The sequence below is a fragment of the Chelon labrosus genome (genome assembly GCF_963514085.1).
Source record: "Chelon labrosus genome assembly, chromosome: 12".
NCBI classification, from domain to species: domain Eukaryota; kingdom Metazoa; phylum Chordata; class Actinopteri; order Mugiliformes; family Mugilidae; genus Chelon; species Chelon labrosus.
The window spans coordinates 12060081-12082600 of record NC_140345.1 but is presented as its reverse complement, the minus strand read 5'-3'; the positions used below and the strand labels follow the sequence as shown (position 1 = coordinate 12082600).

At 42.3% G+C, this 22520-nt stretch overlaps 3 protein-coding genes across 3 annotated transcripts; 2 read left to right on the top strand and 1 right to left on the bottom strand.

Annotated features, from left to right (window-relative positions):
* Window positions 1-985: 985 nt before the first annotated feature.
* Window positions 986-14327, top strand: tppp (tubulin polymerization promoting protein). Its single transcript, XM_084556589.1, has 5 exons — window positions 986-1116; window positions 6197-6277; window positions 6826-7155; window positions 11404-11557; window positions 11641-14327. Exons 2-5 carry the CDS (start codon window positions 6264-6266, stop codon window positions 11848-11850), a joined length of 708 nt encoding a protein of 235 aa, XP_084412715.1. The 5' UTR covers window positions 986-1116; window positions 6197-6263; the 3' UTR covers window positions 11851-14327.
* Window positions 14272-18241, bottom strand: cep72 (centrosomal protein 72). Its single transcript, XM_084556588.1, has 14 exons — window positions 18145-18241; window positions 17790-17917; window positions 17407-17599; window positions 17214-17322; window positions 16541-16689; window positions 16393-16451; window positions 16263-16305; window positions 15674-15874; window positions 15407-15588; window positions 15202-15295; window positions 14942-15120; window positions 14721-14847; window positions 14530-14641; window positions 14272-14405 (listed from the first exon to the last, which is right to left on the bottom strand). The coding sequence occupies exons 1-14, from the start codon at window positions 18218-18220 to the stop codon at window positions 14345-14347; spliced, it is 1713 nt and encodes a 570-aa protein (XP_084412714.1). The 5' UTR covers window positions 18221-18241; the 3' UTR covers window positions 14272-14344.
* A 1542-nt stretch (window positions 18242-19783) lies between these two features.
* On the top strand, window positions 19784-21646 carry LOC311497558 (transmembrane protein 276-like; the record flags this gene model as incomplete). The annotated part of the gene is made up of 3 exons (XM_084557872.1): window positions 19784-19861; window positions 20026-20365; window positions 21639-21646. The coding sequence occupies 3 exons, from the start codon at window positions 19784-19786 to the stop codon at window positions 21644-21646; spliced, it is 426 nt and encodes a 141-aa protein (XP_084413998.1).
* Window positions 21647-22520: the final 874 nt, after the last annotated feature.

Sequence of the window (22520 nt, the reverse complement as noted above, 5' to 3'; positions counted from 1 at the left end):
CCGTGACCTTAGACCTGCAGTGTATTACAGTTTGACAGAGATTCAGTTCAGAGATCATTTTCTCAGTTATTTTATTTTGTTAATTTTTGCAAAGGTTATTGTCTTATGGCAAATGTCGATCATGCCATTGTGGCAGAGCAACTCTTGCTACTCCAGCTCTGCTGGAACACAAAGAGATGAGATCTACAGTGCGTGTGTTTTCACTACAGCCTACTATTAACCACACGGTGGCGCCATTGAAGCAGAATTCAGCTAGATTGTTATGTCATCCAGTGATTACTCATGGGTGCAGGCTGCTTTCATCATGATCAGATTTATCACTTTTCCAAGTCCTTTCTTTAGCTCACGGGCATGCATGTTCTCACCAATCTGCCCTACCTTTGAGTGGCACATCTGAGAGCCTGGTGCAACAATATCAGCTGCACCATCAGCAAGACTAGACCTTATATAATGCCCCTCCATGTCCAGCCATTAGGGCTACTCCTGGTTGTGTAACACATTAGTGCAATGGGCATCAAAAGAGGCATGTTAAGATGGCAGGCTTGAGTAGATTTCATTGAAGTTTTATTTGTTTTCCGAGTAGAATTTTAGTTTTCATCACATTTTAACCAATTCCTTGTGGGCACGCACATTCTCACCCAACATCAGGACCGAAGCAGCCTGTGCTCTTTACACAAAGAGACAATTTCCATTTAAGCTTATTCCGTTTTTATTGCTGCTGCTTGTGATTGCGTGTGTGCATTTCCTGCCTACACGGGTCACGATCACTGATGAAGCTGTAAGGATCCTTCACACGACACCATCCCTTTGTTTTTTAATCTTCAGTCTTTCAAAGCACCAGAACATGCTCGGGTCTCCCGCTGCTTGTTTACCAGCGCTGCGCTGACCACCGTGGCACCATCTCAGCCTGCAACAACAATTCGAGAAGAAAACAGCCCGTCGCGCACGGCGGCAGCCAATCAGCGGCCTGGTTTCTCTTCAGCATCTCGGAGGGACTGAACCGTCGGGTAGACTTGAGCCCAGGCAGCGGGGAGGAGGAAAGAGACTTGAAGGCTCCTCGACGCGCAATCATGATTTTGTGAAATCGACGAGGGAGCTGGAGGATTGCGTCGCCAGGTGATTAAAGCACAATTTGCTGTCCTTCATTGCATTATTAGCGGCGATCGTTGCTTGTTGTCGTTTCACGGGAGACTCGCATGCTTTCGCACCAGCCTACACAAATTCATCTGACTCCTGCCGATCGAGGTGCTTTTCGTTTTGTTTTCATGTTTGTACATGCCTCCCTTTAACTCTGAATTTGCAGCGTATGCCGCCCATTAATAAAGGGCAGTAAGGACTCTCGACTGCACGATTCCCCCCCCCCCCCCCCCCCCATACCTGGCTGTTACTTCATATTCTGGCAGACTTGCATTGAGGCGCTGACAATAACAAACGGATCACGTGGACTCTGTGTGAATCTGGCATTTGCAAGTTTATGTAACGCGCTTCGTTAAAGAAAGGCGTCGAGACACTCCGGGTTAATAACCAGCAGCCGCAGCCATGTCCAGTAACATAAACATGAGCTTTTTCTCCCCTGTTTATCTTCTGAACGGGGGCTCAATGAGAGCCAGAGTGTAAGGTCCTCCTATAAGCACCATTAATGGTTAGAAAGAATGACTGACAACGCGTTTGGCCTGTGGCTGCAGCCTTTATGCAAAAGATGCTGGGCTATGTGTAGGTAGTTACATAATTATGCATGTAAAAAAAAAGAAAAAGAAAAAAAAGATTTGTGCCCTCATTTATTAGCCTTCTGATGCTTCATGCATGTAGCTCTAAGGGAGTGAGCGTGGAGTACACCATGTTCTGCAAATTAACAATGTACAGAGAGGTATTAAAGTTTTCTTGACATTACATATGAAAAAAAAAAATGTGCATTATTTTCTGAGCAGTATCATTTGGCGATTGAAGCGCATTTATGAGATAAGAGAGGTGTTTATTTTCCCCTCGCCGAATGGCTCTCCTCTGCTCCCCATAGGTTGAATTAGGTATGCCTGAGAAGAAGACACAGTCGCTGAGTCTGTCCCAGATTTCACTGTTCCAGGTTCCGTCGCACTGGTCCAAGAGCCTTTGGGTTCTGTCACAAATAATCAACCTCAGAGTGTAAAGTATCCGATTTTGTTTATGCTGACTCAGATTTAGGTCAGTTTTGCAAAATCAAGGGAACCCTTTGGGCCAAAATTGTGCGCTTGACTGCATTTCATTCAAGTGTCGTTTCCATGACATTGCAAACACTTTATTAAATAGGTAAGACATTATACAGCATAGTCTGTCTTTCAGAAATCCGCACTCAGAGTTCATTTGTTTTTGGCTCAACAGGCCTCTCTCCATCTGAACCACGTCAGGGACACTTCTGCTGTCTCTGGCATCATGTCTTCCTCTCAAATATGGGATTGCATAAGGATCCCCTGGCTCTCTTATACTTCTATTTGGCTTGCTACTGCTGCCAACAATAACCACTGTAGCTTGTTTAAAACATCTTATTTTTCTACACCGCGGCGCCTGCCAAGATCTCCTTTTGACTGACAGAGCTTTTAAAGTGTTTAGGGAGGTGAGGGCTGACAGAGACGGCGTGGTGGTGACCTCAGACTCGGACTGCAGCAACGCTGATGTCATGCCCTCTCTCTTTGTGTGGAGAAGTGAAGGCTGTGGCCAAACTGGGAAATGGTTAAGAGATTGTGTTTTGTGGGGAAGGGGTTGCATAGTCTGCAGACAGAATTGAGATTATTTTAAACAACTGAGCCGTTAACCACTGTAGTTTTTTTTTAGCAAACTTTAATTAGACATAAGTAAGTGCAGCATTTGTTGTGGGCTATTTTCAGCTACATAGTTCATCGCAGAGTATTTATTAGTCATATTACCTCTACTAGATAGTTTACAGTGGAGATGCAGACAAGACAAATAAGGCACATGTCTTATATCTCCATGAATCTTACAAGAAATTTGACCACAATTTTTGCATGTGTTGTTTTTGTTTTGGTTGATGCTGCTCTGCAGTACATGACTCATTCACTAGTAACCTATAGCTGGCAGACATCTTGTACTATATTAGCTAGACGTGACAAGCAGACTGGGGGGGGTTTAACTGTCGTGATGATGGTTTTACATTTATGACTGACGGACGCTTCCACATTCCAGAGCAGCTGCTTGGGAAGGACGCTGATCTGGACAGAAAGCAGATGGGATCCCTACATGCCCACTCACCATGATGGCATGATGGAGGAGTAGGCTTCAGCTTAACGCCCTGCTTTCTCTCTCTATCTCTCCGTTAGGCACATATCCCTCTGATAAGACTGTCATCATTTCGTGAGGGAAACACCATCGGCCACTCTCACAGCTAAACACCAAATTTAGTTTTTAGGGTATTTCGGCCTTCTTCTCGTCCACTGGCTGATCTCCTGCCATTGAGAATGAATAGCACGCTCCGGTGATGGCAGCGTATTGTTGCTATGAATAGATGCAGTTCAAAATGGGTCAATTTATGGTTAAAGCACTCATCTGTGCAGTGTGTTGCCAGAAGGCAAGTGTATGTAAGCATTCTGTCATCCAGTCACAGATTTGTCTCTGGAGATCTGCCCTTAACCAAATGGCTTCTCGTTTGTGTGTGGTAAAGTGGGGCAGGAAAAACAGACAGAGACAAAACGGTTCCACAGTGGTTGTGTTTGTCTATTTTTTCTTTTTTTTTTTTTGTATATCAAGACTAGATATCTGGTCAAGCGCGATACAGTACGAGCAGCACATTCTCTTTCATCTCAGTATGTGTTCTGCCACTGAACTCCGTGTTAATGACCTCTCTTTTATGGGTTGAACTGATGCTGTTTGAGGGGGCTTGTTGTACAGAGAGCTCAGGCACTTGAAACTACTGACAATAAATTGGAGGAGCAGGGTGAAAAGATCTCTTTGTTTCTCACAGATTTAGCCGCTGTCATTGAAGCACAAAGGAAAACACACAGCGAGTTGCAACTCTATTGAAAGGATGTGGATCCCCACAGAAAGTAAAGTCAGTGATTGTGGGCTTTACAGGAAGCAACTGTATTAAACTCAACTTAAAACCAATTAAAACCCATGCAGCACATGAAAATACAAATACCCTTGCTTAAGGTTCTCGTTATGTAAGTTATGAATTGTAAATTCCCCAAAAATGTCTAATTGATGTGGAAATAAAATGATGATTCAAAGAGAGTGTTAAGAGCTGTGATTAAACATTTAAGTGGAAGATATAAACCTCTGGCCCTGGGAAACCATGGTGGACTTTTTATACACTTAATCATCAAGATCATCAAAATAACAACATATTCATTTAAAAGATGTGTTCATATTAGTTGCTTTGCTTAAAGGGCAAATTAGAGTGCCCTGAAGTGTCGGCGAACACATACTCTGTTAGTAACGCCACCGATTCCCAGACAGATATCGGGATTTTAAGTGGGCTCAGGTGGCACAGCCTTGAGACGATGGTAAGACCATGTTAAATGATGAAATTGGCGTACTTTTGTATGTTGTTGTTGTGAAAAGACCAAAAACGTTTTTGGTCCTGAAGATGTACATTTTTCTAAGAGTAAATATACAGTTTCATTTGTGTTGGTACGGTTAGATATTGGGCTTATTTATTAGGTAGCTGAAATCAAAAGTGTGACCTGGATATTGATTTTGCCCTATTCCCTATTTCTGTCCTGCATACAAGCGAAGTATAGATATATATTTTTACTAAGATTTTAAACTACATAAAATATCTATTAGATAGTGAAAGTAGAGATACAGATACGACATGAGACAGGATTATGACGCTCAACATGGTTCCTGATGGCCAGGAGTCTAGACGTTACTAGGCTACTGAGCCTCCTTTTAAATGACTTGTATTGGTAAGTATACTTCATAGCCCTGAAGCTGCAAATGGATTCTTATTTTCTCTTCTCCCTCATGTAACTATAATTTGCACTGTACTTCATTGGTTATACATTGGGGCCTCAACCTCCATCTCAATTGTCTTGGCGCGAGTCCTCGATGACATATGACTACAGAACGCCTGCCATCAATAGTGGTACTCTGCGATGTCACCATGTGCGTATGTGTGAAGAAATGGGCACGGGTCAGACAGAGAAGCCACTTGCATTGGACAATGGGTTCCCAGTGTCCATAGCTCTGAATGCCATTATTCATACACATTAATAATCTCTTCTTTTTCTCCCCCTAAGAATTGACATCCCGATTATAATGGCTTTGTGTTGGGTTAATCTTTTGTGCTGTAAAACTTGAACTTTTGTACTTAGTGTATTTAAGTGTCGCCTGTACTTAGCGAGGTCACATTTGTGATTGTTGGCCACTGGGCTGTGGAAACAGAACCCTTTTGCTATTGCCACTGCCACTGGGGGTGAGTGAAAGCACTTTACTGGCGACTTGAGGGAGCTGCTATAACTTTGTAAGCAAGAGCAGGACACAGGACACAGCGTCTCTCTCTGGTCCATGTATCTGTAGTTAGTAGCAAGTTGTTTTAGAGACTCTGTTGGGATGTACCTTGCTTGCCATGGCAACACAGTTTCTTTAAGGATGCTGAGCTAAGTATGGGAACAGCTGAAAGGTGAGCGGAGACCCAGCACTGGCTACGAATATAGTGCAGGGTTACATTAGCTTTACTGAAACAGATGAATGACTGCTTTGCTTGATTATGTGACGCTGACTTGAGAAGGAGAAATGCTGCTAACTGATATATTTAGCTACGAATCAGGGTGATGTGTTAATAGAGAAATCCTTCAGCTCAGACTGAATGAAGCACAAGGAGCAGCCTGAGAGGAGGTGTCACAATAGTAGTATAGTCGCTATCTGAAAGTCACTTGGTGATAATGGTAATGAAGAGGATTTTGATGTTTTGAAGCTGTGAGTATTATTCAGTCCGCCTTGACAGTTTGATGTGAATACATCTCTGATTGTGTGTGTCAAACTGGATTAGTGGACTGGATTGTGTCATAAATAATTGTGTTTGTATTGGGGATACAACAGTGTGATTAGCCGGTGACAAGGACCAGTGGAATATTCTACTTTTGACCTGATGCTGTGTTAATTCCTTTAGATGTGATTCTTCTCTCTATCTTATTTACTTTGGCATGCACGTCTGCACAGACACATCCTCTCACTCTGTTCACCTCCATTCTCATCTTTTCCACAGCACAAAGAGAAAACAAAAGTCAGCTAATTCAAGCACTGTACAGAGGGAACCAAATTCCTGCACAAGCATGGCAGACCACAAGTAAGTTTTTAGCAGACGTCTACAGAACGTTTGAGTCTCCACTTCACATTTTGTGCAGATATCCATCTGCTCTCTTGTTTCTCGGTTTGTATTCAGCAGAGATCTATTTATAATTTTCACTCTCTGCAAGAAACACGTAAGACATCTGCCCATTCACAGGCGTCGGGAGCACACGTCTCACATCAGTGCCTGCGATGTAGAGGTTCCTTACGACCAAAAGTCTAATTAATAAGCATGAGTTTTTGAACTTATGCAGATTATGAATGGTTAGATGCTTTTTAGATGAAAATCACTCCTTTCTTCCTATCCAGATGTTGATTCTGATCAAATCTATAAAGTTTTCCTATAAAATTTAATTATTTAATGTTGTTATTTGAAGTAGAACCTATAACCTTATAGGCTACAGTGATTACTTTTTCTCAGATCTCTTAATACATATTAATTTACAGACCTCTTGAATTCTGAATATTCACTTATCTGCTTTGAAAGAAACAGATAAGTGTTACTATTCATTGAAAGACCAGATGATTGTATTTCTTCGCTTCCAGAGACAACATAGACGACTTTAAAGTCCAGACAGCCAAGCACCCTAATGTCGGCTCAGCCCCTTTACGGCCGCACAGTGAACACTCCAGAGACCGGACCTCCAAAAGGCTTTCGACTGAGTCTAATGGGACCAGCGAGGGAGGCTCGTCCACACCAGTGGAGGTGACCGCTTTGGAAGAGTCGTTTCGGCGCTTCGCCATCCACGGTGACACTCGCGCCACCGGCAAGGAGATGCACGGCAAGAACTGGTCCAAACTCTGCAAGGACTGTGGCGTGATTGACGGCAAGAACGTCACCCTCACCGACGTGGACATCGTCTTCAGCAAAGTCAAGTAAGAAATGCACCAACAACAAGCACAGAATATTAGATGGACCTATTAGATTGTTGGTCCTATTTCCACTCCAGTTAATGTAGTAGTCCTTAATTAATCTGCCAATATCTGGGTCAGCTAAGATCACATGACAGTTGTAACAGTGCAGAGTGCTGTTCTTTTACTGTAGTACATAGATCGGTTTGTTCAAAAGGCCACTACTCATATAAACACATTGGTTCAGTTGACTTCAGTCTTTTTCCACTGTTTTTCTATTGTGTTTTAGTGGATTAAGGATCATTTAAATAATGGAAGTGTTTCGAGGACACATTGAAATAAAAAGGTACTAACTTTATTGTAGGTTAACCTAAGTTCACGGAAGAGGCAATAAAACTATCTGAATGTCACATAGCGAGCTGATGTTATCTGTCTGTTAATGTTTCATGAGAGTTAGTAAAATTAAGTCAGTGACTTCATATTCAATCTCTGCAATTAAAAGGCACATATAAATGTGCAGCTGTCGTATCTCATGCTTTCATGTAGTGTCTGAAAACATGCAGTGATTTCTATTATTAAGTCGTTGGAGTGCTCTGTCAGGAGCAGCAGCCAGAGCAAAAGGCCAGGATGGCTCATCTTGTATTTCCTCAGGCTGGACTGATTCATCTTTCACTGCTCGATATGAATGAAGTAGAGTCCGATAACAAACTCTGACCTCAGTATTATTTGACCACTCGAGAATTTTTTTTTTTTCATCTGCACAGCTGGGCCTGTTTACCAAGGGCGTGTTAACACCTTGACTGATGAGTTTACTTATCATCTCAACCATATGAATTCTTTGTGTTTTGAACTGTGCATTGCTCACACACAGAATAAAGCTGTTGCGAGGTATAGACGGACAGGACTTTTACAATGTAGTTATTTTACATTCCCCTACAGTGGCTTTTTTTATTTATTTTTTTTAATTATTATTATTTCGTCCTGGTTGAGTGATATGAATAGGAATTATTCTTCTAAACAGCACCAGAACTGAGCCACTCATCATGTCCTGCTGTAGGAATGGATGGAAAAGATCTGCTTGGAAGTCTCACATTGATTTAGTGAATTTTCCATCTTCAGTTCACACATTCAGTCACAGCAGGGGACTGTGTTGCATTGCTACCATACCATTATATACCTTGCACGTGAAAGAAAACACAGTGAAAGCAAGTTGGTAATATACCTCATAGTTTTACAAATGAAAACTTACTAATACATAAAACTACACAGTATAGCACATTGTGAGCTTGTTAAAGCAGCTTGTTAAAGTTTATTGATATGGCTTTGATTGCCTACAAAAGTAAAGAACAAAAGGGGCTGCAGAGGTAGCAGGCAAAATCCAAAAAAGGTGAATTCCAATCAACAGAGAAAGCAAAAACCAAGATACACAGAACCAGGGAAAGCAGGCAGGAACAACCAAACAAGAAGCAGATTACTGGAAAGACAACGGCTGATGGGTTAACAAGACACAGGTGAAACTAAGGAGGCAGGGGCACACAAGGTGAAACCAACCATATAATCAGCGGAGGGAAAACACAGACAGGAAGTAAAGCGGGACACAAAACACTGTGGAATAAACCAGGACACGCAAGGAAAACCAAACAGGATTACAGAAAATGTTCTTAAGTCAATACCACGACAATTACCATGGCAATTTCTCTGTTTTTTAAAAAATAGCAAAAGCTCCAAAGCCTAATTAGTCTACTCCGACATTCATACACTTAGTCCGATGATCTTGGAGCATAAGAATCCCTCTTTTTGCAAAAGTTGGTGTCTTGGTTTTGCAGAAAATGTTCCACAGTGTCAATTAAATCATCATCACTGTGTAGATAGCAGTGATAGGTAGCCCAGTCCCCCATTGTTGCCACCACCTCCATGGGTTGCCATTGTCAATTTTCTCCTACAGTGCTGACTTTACCCAAATGACCCAAAACAGAAATACCACAAAAGTTATTTATTTCAAACATTTTGCGCAATCACTTCAAGAGTTGAACTAAGCATGCAGTGAGAAAGGAGGGAAAATGTTTCGTTCAAAACAGAATTTTCTTGACCATGAAAATTGTCAAAATACATCCAATCTGTGGTGCCAAGAGAAGTTTGGACTGAGTGACTGATAGCAACTCAGTGTATCTCACAGTGTTTTTTTCAACAGTGCATTTAAAGGGTTAAAGATGTGTAAACATCCAAGCATTCCTTTGGTGTTTTAGCTGTCAGCCCTTCCAGTGAACTTGATTCACGTCCTGACATTTGTTAAGCCAAAGAAGTGTACTTGTTTTTTGAGTCACCCACATCAACGCCTTCTCTGTTGCCGTTGGAGACAGAGCTGTTTACGAACATTTTTCTTGGCCAGAGTAGAGACAGAGAGAGTGAACTGTTTACATCCTTCCCCACTGGTGGGCAACATTTGAAAATGTGCGAGCAATATGGTTTAACCGCTATAGAGGTTCGAAGGAAAAAAAAACAAGTCTGTTCCCCGTCTTTTCACACATGCTTTTAGTGGCGGATCTGTGCAGTGTTGTATACATTACATCCTTGGATGTGAGCTTGGCGTGTGAATTTGCAGCCTCTGTCAGATGAGTCCTGCAGGGTATAATCGGGATCCCAGATAGTCAAGAATGCGTTTTGAACCAGACTCGGAGCTCTGCAGTGTGTTGAGGAGGACAGTAGAGTAAAATCTGAATGTAGCATGTGGAGTAAGTTCACTTCCACAGGATTAAAAGAGGTACAGAACTGGGGGAGGGGCTCAGCTTCATGTAGTTTCTGACTCCGGGCATGACCGAGCAGAGGGGGAGCTTGCACATGAAAAATTAAGCATGTTAATGAGCGCCGGTTAATGGCTGTATGGCTGACTGAATCATTGTTTATCTGGGTATGGAGGTCTCCTGCTCCACATTGGGTCTCTGCTTTAGCACGAGCTATAGATGAGGTAGAAATCTGCCATGGATTAATTAACTAGTTGTAACATCTCATGGTGGCTTTGGCTGTGTTTCCTCCTCAGTGAACGCGATAATAGGCTGTATAGGATCATTTTTCCATGAAACAGGCTCAGCCAGCTCCTGTATCATCCATATGGATCATATGCTGCAGATGGCTGAACTATGTAAACAGACAGCAGATCATCTACTGCAGTGTCTCAGACTAAAATAATTTCTTCTCGCCCTTTAACCTTTTTCCCTTTTGACCCCGTTGCAGCTTCCTTGGATTCAGATTTACTGTTTATTTACACAGCCCAACCGTTTGAATGCTTCGGGGAGCTGAATATGTCAGCATGGAAAGATCAGCTGAGGAGACACAGTTATCTTCCTCAGACAGAAGCAGCAGCAGCTGAAAGTCGAGTTTCCCCTCCGACAATAGACAGCACAGAGCAGACGCAGAGGAAGGGAGCCCTCAAATATTCAACACTGATGGATTGCCCAAACAGAGCTGAACGCTCAGTGAACGAGCAAAATTAATAATAAACCTCTCTGTTTACTGTAGCATGTTGCTATGGCAGCAGGTTGCCCGGGGAGATTGTAGGCTTTATAGGTGGTTGTTTAGGTGATTTGTCACCACAGCAATGGCTGTTTGTGTTTGTGTTACTATGCACTTTTAACATGGAAGTGAAACAGGCTCGTGGCCAGTTAAACAACTTGAGCACTCTCAGATGGAAAAAGATTGATGATGATGATGATGATGAGGGTGATGATGATCTATGCTCTGGTATTTTCTGTGCTTACAGCAGTCTGATCTGCAGTCATTCACCACGCCCTTCCAGGTGCTCAGTGGCATCCAGCAGGTCAAAATGTCCCCTTTAGACAGGGGAGACTCAAAAACACTGTCTATTCTCCTAGCCTCAGCTGAGCACAGCGTGATGGATGGGATGGAGAGACGGTCACAAATACAGCGCGCAGCTGCAAGTCTGCGGGGTTGCTCACACGACAGTTAAGCGCCGAAACGCACCGGGAGACGAGATCCAAACAGTGAAAGTTTTCTCATTGTTTATCTCTGAAGGATACCATCTCCATGCCGTGTAGAACATCTGCCACGCTCAAGTGGTCACACATGGCTTTGTGTACACTACTGTCTGCTCTCGTTTTAACCTTTCATACTGCACGGAGAGGCCGCAGAGCAGACCTGCTGATAAAGCAAACCTTAACACGACGTTTTCAGTTTTGAAGTCGCAGCTTCATCTGGTTGGGGTTTCAGGCTGCGCTCTGCGACAAGTGTTAAGCTCTCTTTCCTCCTACATTTTAGGAAGAAATCCTGTCGCACCATCACATTTGACGAGTTCAAGGTTGCACTTGCAGAGCTGGCCAGGAAGAAATACAAAGAAAAGACCGGGGAGGAGGCCGAGGCCGAGGTCTTCCAGCTGATCGAAGGGAAGTCGCCTGTCATCGCAGGAGTCACAGTAAGATTTCATTTGGAGGATTCACAGGATTCATGCGTTTGTTTCCCCAGCGATCACAGTTTAACCTGAACCTCTCTCAACAGAGAGCCGTGGCCTCCCCGACAGTGAGTCGCCTCACAGACACCACCAAGTTCACGGGGTCACACAAGGAGCGCTTCGACGGCACCGGGCGCGGGAAGGGTAAGGCAGGACGAGTAGACATAGTCGACACATCCGGATACGTCCCGGGATACAAACATCAAGGGTCATATGAAAAGAAAGTGAATAAACCCACCGCGGGCAGACCCATGTGAGGGCGGAGATGAGGAAACAAACATTTGATCATCTGCTAGGATGGTTTTCTATTAAAAGAGTACTCATAGAAAGCACAAAAGAATAGGATTTCATATATTTTTCCCACCCATCTATTTTGTGTGTGTGTGCGTGTGTGTGTGTGTGTATGTGAGAGAGATGTTTTTGAGTTCCTCTCTTTGTCAAGTGTGAGAACTGGAAAATTGTTTACATCTATTTTTACTAAGTCATCACCAGCTGGTACATTCCTGTCTGATTGCAAGTTACTGCCAAACACCGAAGAGAACAAAACAAAATGAATAAGGAAGCTTTGTTGTCGCGATAGGGCCTTATACGATATTTATTGAGCACAATGAGCAACGCACCAAGAAAAACAAAGACTTAGAGATAACAGCATTGCACTTTTTTTAATGCCTATTCCCAGGCTTAGCAGTAGAAAAGGCATTTTTAATTTGTTTTTGGAGAAACAGTGATTTCAAAGCTTAATTGGCACACATTCTTTGACACACCTTCATTTCCTCTGAAAATAGTTCATTCTAACTTCGGTGTTGTGTGTCTGTCATCTGCACTTGTCGACTGTCTTTTAATAATCTGCTGTTCATTTTTTTTTTATTATTATTGTTGTTTTTTAAGCTCACACTGTCATTTGAAGCAAGAAAATATTTTAAGGGTTTTCTGAAATAGTTTTAAAAATTCCGTCAGATGTCGAAACTGAACGTTCGTGACTTTTTTTCCCCTTCCTTTCGTGACTATGTGAGACAAAAATCAAATTTTAACGCATGTAGCTCTTAATCTGATTTCCTTGCCTTGTTTGATAATCCATCGTACACACACAAATCCCTTCGCTAACATGCATTTCGAGTAATAAGCCGGCGAATTCAGCTGAGAGAGGAAACTCTAGTCACAGCGGACGAGCTCAGTCGTACAAGATTGTATTTCTAACGTTTTACTTATACCGTTTCCTCGTCAGATTTATATACAGTAGTTCTAATATATTTGTGGTAAGGTTGTGTATATTCTAAAAGGTTTTAGCCACATGGCTTAATTTAAAACACTGGCTTCTTGTTTCGTTTTTTTATTCTTCCCTGTATTGCTGTACTTTGTGCATGTTCTGTATATTGCATTTGATTCAGAAGCATATAGATGACAGTAGGAGTCACGTCTTATGGAAACTACTGTGTGGACAGACTACTGGACAGACTTAAATATTTTCTTGCTAAAAATCTTAAGTAATGAAATTGTGGGTTCATGATTAAAAACTCGTGTTGCTTGAATTCAATGTGTATCAACTTGTACGTGTACAAAGTCAGCTATCCTCTAATAATGCTATTATAGTTCTCTGATTTAAAAAAAAAAAAAAAGAGATTTAAAAGTACCTGTCATGTGTGATACTGTCATCCAAAGCACAAATTTGAACTGTAAACAAGCAGGGCTTTAATGTTTCCTTACATACTGTATCAGATAAAGGGAAAACTGCAAGCAAGGGATAAACTTTTGTAGAGTATTTTTCCAACATAATTGTGTCATGTCACTACCTGTAGCCTCAGCTGATGAAGAATCATTGCATCGAGTGCAAAACTAGCAGCTATCGGCGTGTTTGTTGGTTTCCTTGTCTGCTGCAGTAGTGCAATGTCTTCTGTGCTTAATGCCAAATACTGTGCACCTTTAATGTGGAGGAACAAATTTGTCTTTTTTCAAATAACTTTTAATGTACTATTGTGCCCCCAGTGCATGCAGCGTGTTTTTTCTGTTCTTGTTTAGACTTCTTAAAGTGTGTTCATGATTTGTAGTGCATTATTGAAAATAAAAAAATAAAATAAATACAGTATTGCGTGTGCTATATTCTTATGGCTTTTCTGGGAACGCTGTGAAGATTGTCACCTTTAGCACCAGCCAGTGACCTATACTATTCAGATAAAAAGCAATATTCCCCCGTGTGTAGGCTCAAAATTGTATCCTGGTCTTGTATTAGCGTGAGGGAAATATGTGTGTGTGCAGCCCTCCAGCCCGAAGGCAAATGTATAAATAAAGTCACAGTGCAGCTGGAATCTAGATGCTTTCATTCCACTGCAGCGTACAAAGCAGACGGCGACGCAACTGACCTATAAAAAAAAAAAAAAACAGGCAAAGAGAGATTTTCCACAGATCCAGAAAATACATTATGACCTTCTCACTAACATTTTCCCCCTAAAATCATTTGTTAGCATAGCAGCCTTGTCACACACTTATATACAAAGTTTCCTGAATGAATTGCTTTCCCCTGTAACTGTTTACATCGAGCAAACAAAGCCTATACATATTTTCTGTGAAATAATAAACACTTAATTCATCAAAATGGGCAAAAATGCACACACACACACAAAAAAAAAAATGTACAATGCAATGATATAAATAAAGTAAAAACAAGTGCAGGAGGTCGCACTAATAAGAAGCCTGTCACAGTCCGGCGCTTTGATATTTTTATCCCGGTGTTCTTCTCTTCATTCAAACTCTGCTTTAATGTTCCCCGCTTCCCTTGAGCTCAGCCAGCAAACACTCGTTGGTGGCCACCAGAGACCTGCAGCGCACACAGAGACGCGTTCAAATCATAAACAACCGACACCAGGGCTGATTTCGGTGCAAGATAACGTCACTGCAGTCTCTGAGTGTTAGCAGTGTCTTTTTTTTCTTTTTTTTTTTACCTGTGGCTTTCTTGCAGCATATTTGACAGGTCCTTCACTTTCTCGGCCTCTTGCACTTTCTCCCTCAGCCCCTCGATTTCTTTCTTCAGCTCCTCCACTTCGGTCTGAGCCTCTGAGGATGAGTAAGCACAAAGTATGACACAGCACCAGCGCGACGCCCATGTGTGCCTGCTGCTGGCATTCACACCCACCTCTGATCTGAGTGATGGGGGAACTTTTCATCATGGATTTCAGATACTGACGTTCTAGCTTGATGAGCTGTTTCTGCAGAGCGACATTCTCCTCTAAGACGATCCTCAGCTGCTCGTTTAGTTTACCCTGTGCAAGAGTGAACACAAGAAACAAAGCTCATCAACGCTATCATGGTAACCCCAAAGCACTGTGTTGTTTTCTAGCACTTAAATCAACTCACGACTGCTCCGCGAGATTCCTCCAGCTGAGCATAAAGGTTACGAACTTCAGCTTGGTGCTCTTCCTCTCGTGCCGCAGCCTGAAAACCCAGAGCACCGACTTCCCGTCTTAAGGTCCTGACCTCAGCCTCCCGACTGGAAATATCGCTTTCCATCATAGAGAGAATCTGGACCGCTTGTGCTAGAGCCAAAAATAGATGGGAAGACATTCATTATCTCAGGCTCTTGTAATCGGATATCACATTCCCCAAACCCAACTCACACAGGAAGTTGTTGTTATGATGCAGAGATCTCTCTCCCGTCCAGTGTTTGTCCACAAGGTTGAGGAGCATCTCCAGGGGTTTCCTATAACTGCCCTGGGAAAGGAATTCAGAGAGACTGTAAGCTGATATGAGAACATAAACAGCCTCAAGTGAATGAGGAATTATTCCATGTGCAAATTATTAAGAGCTTTAATTAATGCAAACCCTTTTTTTCTTCTCGGCTTGCTGTGGTAGGCTAGAGCCCCCTGCTGTCTTGTTGAGGCTAGAGTATGTTAGCCTTGGAGGGTGTAAGATGGGGTTAGAAGGGTCTGAGAGATTCAGGCCGGGACGTCGTGGACTGGGAGGCCGGATATTAATGAATGAAGGACTATGACGGTGACTTTGGTCTGGAAAAATTTTCATAAATGCATTCGGTGAAGGTGAGAGCTACCATTTCTGGGTATGTATAATTTCTAAACACTTGATTCTTACCAGGATTTGGAGTAAAATGACCCTTGGCTGCGTGCCTGGTTTGTTTGGGGAAATCCTTTTGCTTTTGTTTTCCAGACACAGAGTTACGTTTCTCTATGTAGGGGCCAAAGGACACTTTGGGTCTTTCAGTCACTTTGAATGAGGTGGAGCTTTGTTTATGGCCTGGTTGTGTCATCTGCAACCCTTTGGACTCAGTGTTATCTGGAAAATTACAGAGAGCACCGATATTAATTCACTTCAATAGAGGCACAGGCTTAAAATAAAGTGGAATTGGCCTCTGTCTCCACCCAGTGGTGGCCTTGCACATTCTCAATAATTAAAAAAACTAGGCCAAAAAAACTGGTCGAACAACAACTGAGATCAACTACTTAAGGGTAAAAAAGTATTTCAAACTATTTAAAATAAGCCCTGGCTAACATTTGAAATCAAAATTATTACTTTCAATTAAATCCTGATTCTACCTTTAAACAAAGTCTTTTTCCTATGATATTAACTGCTACAATATCTGTTCTCCTAATAAATCACTGACACAGATATCTGTATACCTGTACTGGACAGAGAGCTATAAATAGACAGTCTGTAAACTCACCATGTTTGTTGGGGGGATATCTGAGGATGGATTTAGCAGTTTCCTATAAAATAAGAGGATAGGAATAATTACTTCTTAATGTCAATGTATTACCAGTGATATAATTAGACCTTGAGTGAAATAAAATCACCTGTTTTGGAGTTGAACACCTCTGTTCTCCAAAATCATGCGAGTCTTGTTCTTTGGGTCCTGAAACAGACGACGGTTTGACTCATGAATACAGGTGATTTACAGGGTTTTGATTTAAAAATTAACTTTAGGATTTTCGGACACCTCACCCTCTGTATCCTTGTGAACTGGATGCGAGCCAGTTTCACTTTGGCCTCTGTGATTTGTCGCAAAGTTCAAGACAATATCATGACTCTCAGTCAGGACAGAAAGCTTCTTGGTTACACGGTTGACTAGAGCCAGCCTTTGATCACTGCTTCTGGAAACCACAAACACAACGGCAAAGATGCAACACATTTAAATTTCTATGTTGCTTTCTATGTTGTGGCTGCTGTTGTTCCTGTTCTAGACACTGGAGAACAAAACATTAGTTTCACTGCATTTTCCATGAACTGCTGCATAAGACTCAGTGTGAATTCAGAAGTAAATCTCTGTGCAAGCACAAAGACGGACTTATAAAACCACATTCACACAAGGTTATAATTTATAAATGTCCATCATTGTGGACAATTAATTTTCCCAGGTCAAAACACCCCCAATCATTTCTTTATAATCAGTACTCATCAGTGACAGAGCAGCTATCACTTCAAACAACATTTACACGCAATCATGACTATTTATAGCACCCTCATAACTACTTGATCACATGTACCTGCGAACCTTCATTAATGAAACATCAGAAGGATGATTCATGTGGTTAGTGTGCAAAACAGCATAGTGTTTTAGTACATATGCATCTGTCTCCAGATGTTTACACCAAAGATAATGAGCTGTTCAGCGTACCTTTGATCTTCAGTCCCATCCAGAGAGGAGCTCTTCTGCTGAGGAAGAAGATCGGAGGAGAACTGCAATATGGCAGCCTTGCGCTCTGTGTCTCTGACCGGACAGCTGTCTGGAAAGCAATGGAGAGCTCACGTTCAGACTGAAAGCCCCGCGTGAGATTGTGCACACTCTGGACGCCGTGGCCACATCCTACCTAGCTTGCGCAGGTTGGGCATGGCATGCACCAGGTAGGGGCGGTAGTGGGGATAACTTTTGGTCAGAGGGTTGAGCCTGAGGTCCAGCTCCTTCAGAGACGGCAGCTCGAACAGCACTTTTAGCTCATCAAGGGAAGGTATGCAGTTATAGTAGAGGATCAGCCTCTCCAGCATTTTTAGGTGTTGCACCCCCTGGAGACAAACCAGTGAAGTTTAAGCTGTGATTACAGCAATATCAACTTACTTAAGAGGAAATATTGTGTAAGGAGAAAACTTGATCTTAAGAGGATCATCTTTTTTTTTTTTTGCTCTTGCATGTGTTCATAAATACTACATTATATATACAACCACATTTACACCTGATAGATGATCTGGAACAAACCTCAACAGAGACGAGTGCATTGCAGGAGAGATCCAGAGATTTCAAACGGACAAAATTATTCAGAGCATGTCCCAGGTGTCCAATCTTCTCCTCATATGTCCCCGGGAGGCTCAATGTCCGGACATCGCCTGTTTAAGAAGCAGAACAATAACATTTAAGCTCGTACTGAATGAGTTGTTTCTGGTGCTGCAGTTGTTTGGAGCAGCTGGCGGTTAGGTTAGTGCTAGGTTAGCTCTTGTTAGCTTGTCCAACGAAGCTGCACTCATTTTCAATAATTGCAAATTTAATGTTTGACCCTTAAGGTCTACTGGCAGGAGTCCTACACGATGTGAGTATTAACGTGAGATAACGTTACCGAGACACGGATGTTTTAACTGCAATCTGTCTCGTATCCATTGCTCTGTTAGTGTTGTCAAACACTCCGCCGCCATACTTTTCGAACTTCTGCTGCCTTCAGGTTCTGCCGAAAAACAGGGTTTTCTCTCAAAAAAAAAAAGAGTTGCGACCGGTTGCGACACTGCAGTGACGCGCTATTTTTAATTTTTATTTTTTCACAAGTTGTATTTTACTACTCTGGTTAACAGTGCTACAATAATGATAAAGAGCTCCAGAATCATTCCCCACCCCTGCAACCCCCGAAAGCACCACGGCGGATGAGCACGGTGCCGGTAAATGAAATAATCGCTAGTAACCATAGACAACGCTTTAGGTTGTAAGGAGAGCCACGAAGCCCAAAATTGTGATTTTTGCTTGTGCAGTATCAATCCGCAGAGGAGAAATACGATTCAGTTGTTTTGCATCATTAAAGTACATTGAATTAACTGAGATGGTTGTGAACGTCTCTTTTTGATATTTTTATAATATAGTATCATACAGATAGTGTGAATGGTTGTCTGTCTCTCTGTGTTGGCCCTGCGATAGACTGGCGACCTGTCCAGGGTGTACCCCACCTCTCGCCCGATGACAGCTGGGATAGGCTCCAGCAGACCCCCGCGACCCTTAACAGGAATAAGCCGGTACAGAAGATGAGATGAATGAATGAGTGAATGAATGAGTATTGTTTCACTTTGCCTTATTACTGACAGTATTCATTACAACACTGTTGTAATAGCTATGAGACTGATCTATCCCATATGCAGGACCGAGTAATGGTCCAGAATCTGTTGCTCATTAAAATCAGAATAAAATCGCAGCACGTCATTGTGTATAATTCTTGTACATATTGTGCAACAATAAGACATCCTACTACAAAAGACAGACCACATACTATTGAAACTGGTGATTGGGAAGAAGTTACATGAAAGCATTGTTATTTCAAAATTGGACAGCCATACCTTGAGTTGCTAACTTGAGCAATGCTTGATGCCTTTAATTGCTTGTTGTTGTCGTCTTCTTCTCTTCTTTTTGATACGAAGAAGACATATATTTCGAAACCCTCTGTAATATTCACATAGAATATCTGTCTGAAATTAGTTTACACACGTTTGATAGCATCTATTCTATACCAGTAATTAAAAACAATCTTCAAAAGGCTGGCTACATTTTTATTTTTTTTTTCACATTTGTTTTCACTTCTTCGTGAGTTCTAAGAATAATCTGTGATAACTGACAATGGCAGTTAAGTAGATTAAATATCACTCTTCAGTATATCGCGTCTTAAACGTGGATATTTTAAAACTGTCTAAACCCCTTGCTTGATTGTTTCAAATGTGGCGATTATTTTGCTGGGATGTTTGTAGTTTACGGGTAACAGTGAACGCATCATTTGGAGCCTGCGCACTGTCAAAGTCCGGACTTGTCACGTGTCACAACAAACGCCATACTGTTTCTGTCTGAAGTTTAGTCTTGTTTTTCTGTGTGCTTAAATATAAATAAATCTTCCGGACAGTCAGAAACATTGTGCAGTTTTATTAGTTAACAGTAGACAAGTTTATTAGACGCCTATTAAGTCACTGTGCGGATGTTTTCAGGCCTGTCACTCGTCCTCAGGATCAATGGCGTCCTGTGTCACATCATGCTCCAACATGATCTTGTCTGCCATAGCACTCTACTCTTCTTATAAACTATTTAAGGTGGGTATTGATTTAAAACGATAAATTAGAATTTATAACTTTGGCTCGTGGAGTTGTGTTATAGGCATTTTTGACAGTTTAAGACCGAATGATCTCAGGTTAATTGAGAAATAATCTTCGTTTTGTAATGTTGCTGCTGCCTCTCCATTCACATCTCTCTGCAGAACCACAGAGGTCCTTCTGTTGGCTTCTTCCTGCTCGGGCTCTCTGCAGCCCTCTGCATCGTGCATCCCTCTAGCTCGACCCTCACCTCTATCCAGAGAGATGCAGAGTGGGCCGGCGAGGTTCTGGCTCCGGTGCTGGTCTCCTTCGACTTCCTGTGGCTCAGTCAGGACCACAACACGGCACACATTCTGCTGTGTGGCTCCTGTCTGCTGCTCGGACTCTCGGACTGGCTTTCTACAGACGCTCTCATGGTCATGAATCGCTGCCTGGGCCTGTCATCTTTGTCCTGCTGCCTGACCGTGTGTCTGTTTGCCGGGAACGCTCTAGGGGCCCTGGGCGGTGTGGCCCTCAGCCTCCCGTTACTTGTGCTTCAGAGGGCGGCAACAAACACTTGTTCTTCGCTCATTTCTCCAGCGGCTACAGAAGGACTGATGGAGTGGCTTTTAAAAGGGTCGCTGTCGATAGGCTGTTGGGCGTCAACACGGGCTCTCAACGCATTTCTGTTAGACGTGACTGACCGAAGTAACATAAGCTTTTAAATCTGAGATCTGTATGGGCAGACAGATTTTCTACTAATGTGTCAGGGACCACTAGGTGACGAACTGAACAAAAGTTAATGTGCCTGAGTTAGTTAGTAGATAAAATAACTGGTTCTGTCTTACCAGATGCAACGGGATTCTACTTATCCCTTTGCTATAATGTGTCACTAAAATTGAAATATGTGTTATGAACCGATTTCGATGTCTCATTAGATGGTGACGCATTAATAGATGAAACGATTAATAACAAAGTACTTGACAATGTAATAATAAAAATACAGTAACTTCTAACTAGGAGATCTGGCAAAGTAAAAGCATAACATACATGAATGCTTTCTAAAACAACGTTAATGAACAAAACTGTTAATTAGTGATGGAAAATACTGAGAAAATCACAGAAAATTGCTGGGATTTGAATTTACAGCATCCCAGAAATAATGAAGACAGCCTATGAAATTACAAAGTTCCATATTATGATAACTAGTGTTTTTTTTTTTGTCCTCTCTGTTTTGGGGATTTGTGTCATTAGCTGCTTAACCGAGGCTTTGCCTGATCTCCAGCTGACCTTGACATCAATACAAGCACGGGGTCACACAAAACACAGATACTTGAATTTATACAAGAGGCCGTGGTAGCGTTCAGCATCAACTGTGGTGTAACAATAGCCCTTGTCAGCGTACACCAAGCGCCCGGGTTGACTCCATGATGTCATGCAATTTGTTGAAGCTCCCATGCGTGTGGTCATTCCACTGAATGTTAAGCAGGCCGTACTCATTGATCACTGAGACTCTGCACACACACACATCTTTTCTGTCAGTTTTAGTGTTATGGATTCTAAAAACATCCAGCTGCCTCAGAGTCTTGGTGATATTTGTTCTGCAGGCTCAGCAGCATCACTGTAAAATATCTGCAGTGGTCAAAGCGTGTTGGCCGAGCTCTTACCTCATCCTCGCCGTTTGATATGTATCGCTGCACTGTTTTTTATTACTTCGTTGGTTTGTAGCAGGTGTAATTGTTACCTAAATGATCCTCACTTAAATGAGGTCTGTATGTCCACGGTGTTGTCCTTGCAGGATATTGATGTTCCTAACGGAGATCTGTTGTGGACACTGCAGATTCTCTCTCAGGATTTTAGGGATGTGAGCTGCTGCCTCAGCAGCTTTACTGCAGTATAAGTGTCTATGGCTCTGTGCCTGTCTCTGGTAAATTACATTGCCTTGTCCAACTTTGTGATACTTTTGAACATGTTTAACAAATAATTTTGGGGGCATTTGTGAGTTAGCAGAGCACAGAATGATCATCATAATTTTGCTGCATTTGATTATATATGATTTTGACATTGAATATGACATTTTGTACTTTTATTTATCAAGTTATTTAATAGTTTTTGTTAAAATGAATGTGAATATTCACTAAGAGGGAGTTCTATTAACATAATCCGTTACATAAATAAACTATGTTTATCAATAATTGTCCTGGTCATGTGACTTTACAGCTGTCTAACTATTGCACTACTTAACCGCTGTTACAACATGAACACATCTCAATATGTCTAGTTTGGATTTTTCTGACCGCCTGGCATCTGGAACACCTCATCCAACCTTTGACTCCGGGGGCCCGCTTGTATTGGCATCAAGCCCTCCAGCTCAGTCAGTCTTCATGACTGTCCGTATTTCTCCCCTCACCACTGCAGCGGATCAGGAAACTGCACTGAGCATGCTCGCTGCAGATGCAGCCTGTAGATGGAGCAAAGTGGAGAGAAGGAGGAGAGAGAGAGAGAGAGCGGCTGTAAGAGCCACACAGGAGCTGCACACAGCCCTGAGATGCTGTTGCAGCTCTGAGGACGAGGGCTGCATGGGAAGAGTTGCCACTGACAGCACAGATGGAGCATGAAAGCAGAACACAAATGACTGGAACGTCAGCTTGTCGTCACCAAAGAGGACAAAGGATCTGAT